This window comes from Gracilinanus agilis, chromosome 3 (genome assembly GCF_016433145.1).
Source record: "Gracilinanus agilis isolate LMUSP501 chromosome 3, AgileGrace, whole genome shotgun sequence".
Classification (NCBI taxonomy): domain Eukaryota; kingdom Metazoa; phylum Chordata; class Mammalia; order Didelphimorphia; family Didelphidae; genus Gracilinanus; species Gracilinanus agilis.
In genome coordinates, this window is record NC_058132.1 from 140,891,707 (window position 1) to 140,902,907 (window position 11,201).

An 11,201-nucleotide genomic window follows, 5' to 3' on the forward strand; every position below is an offset into this window, starting at 1 on the left:
ACTAATATGTCTCTAAACTTGTTATTTCCTCATCCCTTCCTCCATTTACCTCTCCATCCCACACTCTGGAGGAAAGGAAGCCTCCATACAGAAAGTTCCATTTGGGAGAAGGCATGAATCTCCATATTTTTTCACTTGACACTGATGAGTGATAGGAAAAGCAAAATATGCATCTGGTAATTGGAAATGTGGGAATATGCTGGAGGATTACTGTAAACACATATCCTCACATATTCAATCACCAGATACATATTGTGTTGGCCTCTATGACTCACTTATAGCCCATTTCCACCCACAATGATATCTTTTCCCTTCCATGGAACTTTGTGTTTTCTGTTTTTGCCACTAATTTGGCACTTAATCATATATACATCCTTGTGTTCTGTATTGTGTTATAAATGAGAAAAGTGAGGCTCAGATAGGTCAGATAAATAGCCCGTAGACACCTAACTAGTAAGTTTTTCAAAACAGGATGGAAATTCAGGTTTTCCTGACTTTTAAATGCAGAACTCTTTCAAGGTTGCCTTTGTACATATACTTCAGAAAAAATATCTCAGGAAAGGAAGAGGAAGGGACTGAAGAAGAGAGAAGGGAAGGAGGAAGTAGAATAGGAAGGAGGAAGATGAAAAAGGGAAGGTAGAAAGGGACAGAGAAAGAAAGAAGAAAATAAAAAGAAAGAAAAAGCAACTTTGGTCTTTATTTTTGTGGGATCAAATTAAGCAACAACAGGAAATAGGGACTGAGAAAAATTCCTTATTTATGTGTTTGATTACATATGCAAGATGGCATGGAGAACTAAAGTATATATTTAAATAAATTCAAGCCAAAAAAACTAACCTGTCCTTCAGTTATGTGGATCTTGTTTGGATCTCTAATTCTCGACATGACTCATTGAATTCTGTGCTCTGTTGCACATATAATCAATCTCCTCAGCATAGTAGGGCCACACTAGTGTGGAAGGGGATGGGTATGAATGCATTTCTTGCATGACAAGACTTTTTTCAAAGATTGCCATAGAAATCCGGCCTCAGACACTTCCCAGCTGTGTGACCCTGGGCAAGTCACTTGACCCCCATTGCCCACCCTTACCACTCTTCCACCAAGGAGCTAATACACAGAAGTTAAGGGTTTAAAAAAAAAAAGATTGCCATAGAATCAGATTTTATCAGACTAGCTTCTTCATTATGATAGTTAATAAAGAGCCATTGGCCACTTGGTAGGATATACAGCTTTTACTTATGATAAGTTGTTTCCTTTGGTTATCCCATTATTGTCCCTTTGCTCCCTGAAGAACAACCAGCAAAGGAGTCATCATTTTTTTTTTTGCAAAATAGCATGAATAAATGGAATGTATAGAAGATGTATTTACTCTGACAATAAGATCACTTTTCCCTGTGACTTTTTTGTGTGTTCATTCATACGGAACACCTTCCACCTAAAATCAATTGATTTCTAGGCCATTTCAAAAGTGTCCAGGTAAAAGGCATGTAGTTAATCAAAGTTTTCTGAATCTGAATGTTTCCTTAGGCCTTATACCAGAATCCCTTCACATAAGCACCCCCTATTACACTGTATTATTCATGATTCAGTTTGAGAGCAAATTTTGAACTCCCACAATGCTATATTTTCCACTGCTAGTATGCTACCTAGGAAAAGGCATGGGGGAAAAAACACCAAACAACAACAACAGGAAGCATTGTTATTGTTTTACCTTTAATGGAAAAGTAACCAGAAATTTTGGTACAAATTCATGTACAAAAATTCCCTCAAAGCTGAGAGTAAACATTTCCTTTAAGTGACACACACATGAAAATTAATACCTGTACAAAAATAAACTCTGAATGAGCAATTAAAAAGTGGGAAACCAGTCAATTTAGCTGCACAGATGCATAATAAGACCAGAGTCTGTTGAACCATAGGTTTAGCCCATGGAAGGGGATGATTTGACTTTGGAAGAGAGAGCCTGCTTGAAGCGTCTCTTGAGGTCCTGCATGTTAGGAGATTTGGGACGAGGAATGAGAGATGATCTCCTCTTTTCCCCACTGAGGCTGTGCAGTTTGCTAACCTCTTTGCAGAGATGCTGAAAAACATCACAGACATCTTCATAGTTTTCACTTGTTGAAATTTCAAGAAACACACTGCCCAGCTCATTAGCCAGCTGTATGCCATCATTAGTCTGCACCTGCCGGGCATGGAGAAGATCCCCTTTGTTTCCCACGATAATGATGGGAGTCTTGGAGTTTGGATGAAGCCTTCGGATGTGCTGGTAAAGGGGGCGAATGGACTGGTAGCTGCTATAGTCTGTGATGGAATACACCAACAGAAATCCCTCTGCCCACTGTACACACCTAGAGAGGGAATCCAATACCTGGACAAAGTCATCTTGGACCTAAAAGGGATAGAAGTGAGACTGAGCAAAAAAGGAAATAATCCATAAGAAATAATACTACCTAATAAAATACTACCTAACAATTTGGGTGGGGGAGACTGAAAAAGAAAAAAACCCAACCACATTCTAAAGCAGCCTGTTCATTTGAAACAGCTTCCTCCAAAAGGGTTTCTGATACAGAAGATCAAATTCTCAGCCTTGAGGTGGACTTCATATTAGATGCAAATATTTACTGTTTTACAAATACACATGGTCTTTTGAAGTCTGCTTGTCTGATAATACTTGTTTAGTTATTGAGATAAGGAGGGATTCAGGAAGATCTTTCAAATAAACAGGTTAGGTTTTAATTTTTTTAAGTAAAACTTTCATCTTAAAGCATGGTTTTAAAGAATTTCCCAATGAGCCAAAACATTCAAGAAAATGATTATCTAATCCTGAACCCAGTAAATAATAGTTGAAGGTGTACTCCAAGAGAATTACAGAAACACATTTCTTATTAATTCTGTTACCTCCACATACTTTCTAAAAGTGATAGCAATTATTCATTTTTAATAAAGTTACATTCCTTATTCTCTGCTAAGAGAATTTGATTTGATTTGCCATTAGTAAAGCATTACAAAAAAGTTCTTATAAGCCCTATGCTCTGCATGATGCCAGATGCACCAATTAAGAGTTATGTTGCCTGCTGTTCAGTAATGTTGCTACATTTGTCTATATGGAATCGGTCATCTTAGTTCTTCCTGTCCTGCCCTGAAGAACTCAGTTATTTACTTTAGAATCTCACAGAGGAGAAAAACCTCCCTCTACTGCTCTTGCAAGTAAATGAGAGAGCCAAGATAGTCTTCTGACTCTGAAAACTAGGGATCTTGATGCACAACTCTGATCCACAGTTTAGCAATTTGGGCTAATGGAATGCTAAATGTTAAATATGGACAAAAGGCCACAAAGCCAACTCCTTTAAAGCTTTGTTAGAACTGGACCTCTATTCTTCTTATCACCTAAAAATCTGGACCACAGAGAGAGTGTGTTTGCTAATTAGCCAATGCAGAAAGAAACTCACCTGAATGCATCCCGGGGTATCTTGTATCTGTAAGGACAGTTGGTCTCCTTCTACATGAACAATCCTTGAATACAGTTTGCCTATGTAACAGGAAAAAAGGAGAGTTAAAGAATTGCTGCCCTCTAGAAGGGAAACAAAGATGAATGGAAACTGTAAATGCAATTATCCTAACCTGTATTGGGTTCATAATCTCCAATAAACCTCTTGGTCAGAAAGCGCACAATCATTGCTGAAAACAAACAAATGAAAACACTGTTATTTTGGATAGGAAGGACAAGAGAGTTGCAGCGGACAGTGAAGGAAAAAGATCAGAATTTTCCTAGAAGCGCTGGCCAGTCACAAAACAGTGGAGCAGAAACCGAGAGAATTACTTTGCACCTTCAGCCTTTGTCGGAGAAAGGATAGATCTGCTTCTCTTTCCTACCTTAGGCTGAGTTTTCATGGGGCATAAAGAAATTCGTAATTTACAGGCTCCCTAGCGGTTCCAGAGTACTTCATCCCTTGGGCATCTCTAAAAGATGGTAAATCTAAGCATCAGTGAGGTCCAATGTATGTAGGAAGCCAGGCAGGTGGAGGAAATTCCAAGGCTGGTGGTGCGATTTCTGCTAAGGTTGGAAAAATTCACCAATCTTTACCCTCTTTTCCGCAGCCCCCACCTCTACCACCGTCACGTAGGATCTCCCGGCGTAAAAAATTGCCAAGGTCTATGAATTGTATCTCTTTTCACCCGTGTGCCACCCACCACCACTACCTTCAGATCAAGGGACACTCACCGCTCTTGCCCACGTTGCCCGAGCCCAGCACCGCCAGCTTAATGTCCTTGTGGAACACATAATCAGAGGAAGACTCCGGAATTGGGGCGAGAAGAAAGTTGCCAGACATGTTTCTCAGGCGCATGGAGCGAGGGAAGGGAGAGGGAGAGGGAAAAGATTGAGGGTCTAGAACTGGACACAGAACACTTTACACCTCGGAGCAGTCAAACCCCGGTGAGTTTGGCTGGAGAAAGCAGCCTAGCCAGCAGGTAACTGGCCCTAGGGCGGAAATGGGGAGCAGGCAGAAAAGAGGATTCCAAATCCAGAGGTAAGGCAATGAAACAGCTGAGGTGGCTGAGGTGGCTGAGGTGGCCGTAGCTGCTGCTGCTGTTGCTGCAGCCACTGCCGGAGCAGAAGAGCCAGTGCTTTTTAAAGGACTAAGAGCTCCCGGCAAGAGGAACCGCAGTCTCCAAGCCCCACCTCCACTCCGCCCCTTCCCTGCTCCCTCTGGGAATGGACAGGGGGGCGATCACAGTCATCGAGTGCGCACGCCCCCGCCTCTTGACGCGCTCTGCAGTCTGGCAGCAGCCGGTAGGCGCCCCCGGTAGGTCTAGGACGCATACAACAGCTGCTCTGTGGCTGCCCCTCCTGAACCCCAATGTCCCCACCCCGGGCTGCAGAGCCCTCCAGCATTCCCTCTAATCCCCTATTGTAAACTGCCCTACCTGAGCCCTGAGAAAGAAACCGAGAGTGGCCCTGGAATAGGAACGTTTTGGAGCTGGCGGCAGCGTTAGTCCCCACACTTGGCAGGAGCTACCCCACTGTGTTGAATCACTAGAGGGAAGGGAACAGAGAATCCCATAGCCCCAGCTTTGGGGAGAAAATAGAAAATTACTGTGCCTTCATCCACCAACTTCGGGTGTATTTCCCCGCTCCTCCTCACTCCTCAGCCCAGAATGCTCTGGGTCACTAGGTCAGTGTGAAAGTCTGAGAATGAAGGAGGAAAGAGTAGAGGATTTGACCGCAAATGGGAGAAAATGTTGCAATGCATCACAGTGCATTGGCAACAACGAAGCAGATTCCAGCAGTGCGTTCATCACATAAAAAAATTTAAAAAAAAAAAATCTAAGATGAAAAGACCATCGACTTTTTTAAAATTTTGATTAGATAACAGTACTTAGCTAAAGAAACAACTCATTGTAATGTACTGTGACCTTGTAACTCGATTGCTTGTATATAGAGGAACCTATAGTGCCTAATTATTATTATAACCTCATTACCAACATCATTGATGAATATTTATTGGCACTAGCTCTGGCTTTCTCTCATTACTACTATATTTTCACCACCATTTCCTAAGTCGTCCTTGATTATCTGTCAACGTTGATCCTTCCTCTATCAGGGCTCACCCTCCCCATCCCCATCAAATCGATAGTAATCTCATCTGCTCTCCTGGGTTCGATTTTCACTTGTAAACAGAATACAGATAATTTCCAAAATATCCAGCTCTGATCCCTTCCTAAACTTCAGTCTTTCAACTTGCAGCCACCTCCTGAGTCCTCCTAGGTAATTCTTCCAACTAAAACTAAACTCATCACTTTCTCCCCTAAATGTCCTCTCCTTCCTAATTTTTGCTGATAGCACCACCTTCCTTCTCCCATCATCCTAGCTTGAAACCTCAGGCATCTTTGATCTTCCATCTCCTTCACACTCCCTTTTACCCTCTTACCTCACCTAACAATTGTATAGCACTTACTAAATACCAGGTACTTTATAAATGTAATCTCAGATATTTTCTAGCTGTGCAACTCTAGGCAAGTCACTTAGCCCCCACTGCCTAGACCAGTGATAGCAAACCTTTTAGAGAACCAGTGCTGTGCCCCCATCCCATCAAATGCCATGCCCTGGTCCTACCCACTCTTATCCCAGACAGGGGAGGGAGAAAGCCCAGAGTTGGGCAGAGGGGTGTTTGAGGTGAAAAATGTCCTCAGTCCCAGTGGAGAGGGGAAAGGGAGCAGCTTGCAAGGAGTCCCTCTGGCTTTCTAGTAAGGAACTCTGTGCTATGGCACACAGCCTTTACCACTCTTCTGTCTAGCCTTTACCACTCTTCTGCCTTGGAACCAATACAGTATTGGTTCTAAGACAGAAAGTATGGGTTTTTAAATAAATGAATGAATATAATCCCATTTTGTCCTTACAAACACCCTGGGAGGTAGGTACTATTATTATAGCCTCCATTATTATTATAACCCCATTTTACAATTGAGGAAACTGAGGTAGAGTTTAAGTGATTTATCCAGGGTCACATAGCCAGTAAATGTCTGAGGAGAGATTTGAACTCAGGTCATCCTGACTCCAGGCACAGCACTCTATCCACTGTGCCATCAGCTGCCAAGTCCTAGGGATTCTATTACCACAACTTCTCTTATATCTCATCACTTTTCACATGAACTATTGTAATTAGTCTTTGTAACTTTTTTTTGTATTTTGTAACTTGCTGCCTCCATCTCTCCCACTCCAAGCAATCCATAGGCATCAAAATAATTTATCAAACAGATTGGCTTCCTATTGTGAATAAGACTTAATATAAGCTTTCATAACCTGATTCCAAACTACCTTTCCAATCTTACTTTTGTTATTCCCTATATTCTAGCCAAACTGGACTATTAGCTGCTGCCCAAAAGTGATATTCAACTTCCATCTCCATGCCTCCAGGCTGACTATCATGCCTAAAATGAATTTTTTCCTCAACTTCATCTTTCAGAATCCTTCTCTTTCTTCAAGGTTCATCTCAGGCGCTACCCTTTCCATGAGGCCTTTTTTGAGAGCTCCAAGTAAAAGTATTTTTTGCTACCTTAAGGTTTCTTAGAGTCATTTACTCCTATAAACTCATCATATTCTATCTTTATTAAACTCTCTGTGTATATATTGGAATCCTCAAATTTATTTATATTGAATTGGAGTTGTTTGTGTTCCTCTCATACAACACTTCTATCTCAGAATCCAGTGTCTCTCCTTACTTCCACCTCTTAGAATCCTTAGTTTCTTTCATTTATGCTCAAGCACCACCTTCTACATAAAACATTTTCCCCTCCCAGACTACTGATGTCTTCTCTCCCTGCATTTCCATGTGTCTATTTTATATGTATTTTGTGTTTATTCTTAAATAGAATCTAAGCTTCTAGAGGGCAAGGAGAATTTCATATTTTTTTCTTTATATTCCTAATCACTGGCACAAAGTTTTCCACATGTTAGGGATTAATATATGCTTGTCAATTGATTGATGTTTCATTTCCCTAGCTGGATTTGCAAATCCCTTGAGGGCAGTTAACATAAAAGAAAAAGAGCACTCGCTTTGTAATTAGCAAACCTGCATTTGAGAGCTTCTGACACAGCTTCTTAGGGGCAAGTCATTCAATCTCTCTAAGCCTTGGTTTCCTCATTTGTAAGAAGCTAATGCTATCTGTAGCACCTATTTCCTATACCCAAGTCCCACTCTGACGCCTCATTGGGATGAGAAGGTGATGCTTCATTCTTGAAACTGTTCACAGACTCTGATAGGTCCTACCAAGTTGGAAAAGCTTTAAGTTTTGAGTTTCCCAAGTTCAAAGACAGATTGTATATATGTCAAGACCAAACTCATCACCAGGAAATGAATTTCCTCGGTCATAAAATTCATGAAATCATGCACTAAGGGTATCACTGGCCACGAGAGGAATACTCCTACTATTGAAATAAGGAATCTTTTTTTTAAGTATTGAAATAATCAAATACAGCTGTGAAGATGGGATTAACTCTCTCCTGCCCATTTTCAGATTTAACCACCGGAAGCATATACACCTCACTTCTCCTTAAGTATGGGGAGGTCTGTGACTCATGTCTGCAATAGTGGGTGATGAATCAGAATCAACTGACTGCCCCCTGGGCAGTCCTAAGCAAAGTTATAGCTGCAATTGGTCCACATAAAGTGGAAAGAAGGCACAAAAAGTGACGATAAGGAGGGGTCTTTAAAAGTGGCAAGAACTTCCTGTGACCAGCTCTTTCGAAAACCTTCAAACTTGAACTTGGAGGAGCTCCAGCTTGGGACCTTGGACTTGATTTTTCCCTTAGAACTAACATGTGGGTGAGTGAAAAAGGCTGACTCCTTTTCCTGGCTTTTCTGAGAGGTACTAGCCTCCAGAGAGACCCCTCGTCTTGGAGGAGGCCTTGTGGCTAAAACCCTTGTTTAATTTACCTCTGGGTCCCCTTTGCTAGGGCCTCTGTAACTCTGCCTGGTTTGGACTGGGCTGGAGTAACTATCTACTCTCTCTCTGATTTTTCCTTACTTTCACTCTTTCTCCTTTTATAAATAAACTACCATAAAAAGTCATTCTGACTTGAACAACAATTTTGGCGACCACATTTCCCATAAATTTAGACCAAACCTTAAATTTTTATCCCTTACACAACCTACTTCCTAGATGAGTTATAGGTGTAAACTGTAAAATATTGCATCCAGATAAACTTGTGATTATGTTTGTATGTACAAATCTCCAAAAAGACCTAATGCAATGTCTCAGTGACATAAAAGTGACCCTGGGTTGAGTATGTTGTCTGAGAGTGTTCTAAGTAAATATATAGGGCCTTATCATTTGACAATACATGATGAATTTTTTGTCGTGGGCAGTCCATGAGACAAAGAAAAATGCAAAATTGCCCCCAGTCTTGTGCTGCTCCTTTCTATTTCCACAATGGTAGTGGTGAAAAAGGGACAGAATGTAAAAAAACAAACAAACCCTGTTTTTAGATCATCTATAAATATTTATTTCAGAGTACTCTAAATAGGAGACCCTTCTCTTAAAATCAATGAATTGACTTCCACTACAATTGGAAGAACTGAGTTGTGTCAATATTGAAATTTGCATGATAAATGATTGCAGAAGACAAAAGGAAATTGCAGTTGAATGGATGATAGTTACATCCCCTAGGAGGAGCAAAGAGAGAAATTTGTTTCCTTATGTTCCCAAAGAAACCTCATTATCATCATCATAGTCATTATAGCAAACATTTATGTAGTACTTTAAAGTTTACAAAGGCTTTGCATATAACATCTCATTTGATCCTTACAACCTCATGACTTATTTTCCTGCTTTTTACAAATGAGGAAGCTAAGGATAAGAGAGGTTAAGATTTTCTCATGGTCACACATTTAGTAAGTGCCTGAGGCTAGATTTGAACTCTAATCATTGTGACTGTAAGTCTAGCAATCTTATTGAACTCTAATCATTGTGACTGTAAGTCTAGCAAACTTATTACTAAAACATTTAACTACCTCATTAGTTCATAGGATTCTGTTCATCTTACCTCACAGTATTCTTGATGAAAATAAATAGACCATTGTTTAGATGGAACAAAGTTCAAAAGAAAGGATAAATATTAAAAAAAAAGATACTGTGTGCCATTACCAAAGCCTCAGACTGACCTATTCAAATGAGCCATCTGCACAAAAAGAATTATAAATAGAAAAAGACAAAGAACTTAGTTATTATTTTCTGCAAAAGTTTGATGGATATAAAGCAGTCACCACAACAAGAAATTCTTAAAACTTACCATGTGAAGGGGGAAAAGGAAGTTTTTTTATTTGATATTAACATTAAAATGTAGTCGCCAAGGAACTGAATAAATACCAATTCCTAAGATGATTTTAGTAATTTATTTACAAAATATAGGAGAGAGTGGAAGTAGAGAGATGAGAAGAAGGTAGAGTAAGAGATCTAACAACTAGATTTTTTTTTAAACCCTTAACTTCTGTGTATTGGCTCCTTGGTAGAAGAGTGGTAAGGGTGGGCAATGGGGGTCAAGTGACTTGCCCAGGGTCACACGGCTGGGAAGTGTCTGAGATCAGATTTGAACTTAGGACCTCCCGTCTCTAGGCCCAACTCTCAATCCACTGAGCTACCCAGCTGCCCCCAACAACCAGATTTTTATTTAATTCTAGACTTTACTCCAGCAGGACTCCAGAGGCCCAGCTGGAAAATCTAAAAATCAATTAGCCATTAGGACTTTTCCCAATCAAGGGAGCCTCCCAGAGTCTAGTACCTCCAGGGAAGTTAAAGTAGTCAGTCAGCCTTCTTCATTTACCACGTGTAGTTCTAAGGGAAAGATTTAAGAATAGTCTCACCAAGGTCTTAGGGTCCCAGCCAGAGCTTCTCCATGTCCAAGCAATGAACAAGAAGAGGTCCTTCAGATCCAAGACATGAACCAGAACACAGCTAAACTCACTGAGGTCTCTTTTAAAAGGGCTTCTTATGCATCACTTCCTGTGCCTTCCTCTTAGTTTATGTATCCAATCACAACAGACGCTTTTCTTAGAACTGTCCAGGAGGCAGTCAGTAAATTTTGATTTGTCACTCATTCTAGCACACATGGGTCACATACCTCCCAACTTGTGAGTTAAGTGGAGATGTTTTCACCTTTGGTGATTAAATCTAAAGATGGGCAGGATAGATTAATCTCATTATCATACCCAGAACCTGCCCTGGTTCACAAACACATTTGCATAAAATGGTTTAGAATACAAAATTATGTTTTTCTTTTAATTATATTGTTTTTTTAAAGGACATCATATATTTACAACATAATATCATTTAAATTTTTTTATTTATATCAGGACAGTTATATCTGATATGTCCTGGTATTTTTTTTCCCATGGTTCCATGGTTCTTCTTGTCTTCCTCCTCTGATATGTCCTGGTATTTTTTTTTCCATGGTTCCATGGTTCTTCTTGTCTTCCTCCCTTCTTGCCTTCCCCCTCCTGGAGTTGACAAGCAATTTCACTGGGTTATACATATATTATCATTCAAATCCTATTTCCATATTATTCATTTTTATATTATTGTAATCTTTTGAAACCAAAACCCCAAATCATATACCCATAAAAACAAGTGATATAGCATATATCTTCTTCTGGATTTCTACTCCTACAGTTCTTTCTCTATATGTAGATAGCATTCTTTCTCAT

General features: G+C 40.1%; 1 protein-coding gene across 1 annotated transcript; it reads right to left on the reverse strand.

Moving 5' to 3' along the window:
• Positions 1-1,738: 1,738 nt before the first annotated feature.
• RASL11A (RAS like family 11 member A) lies at positions 1,739-4,346 on the reverse strand. Its single transcript, XM_044666117.1, has 4 exons — positions 4,223-4,346; positions 3,622-3,678; positions 3,450-3,529; positions 1,739-2,389 (listed from the first exon to the last, which is right to left on the reverse strand). Exons 1-4 carry the CDS (start codon positions 4,344-4,346, stop codon positions 1,922-1,924), a joined length of 729 nt encoding a protein of 242 aa, XP_044522052.1. The 3' UTR covers positions 1,739-1,921.
• Between the last annotated feature and the right edge of the window lie 6,855 nt (positions 4,347-11,201).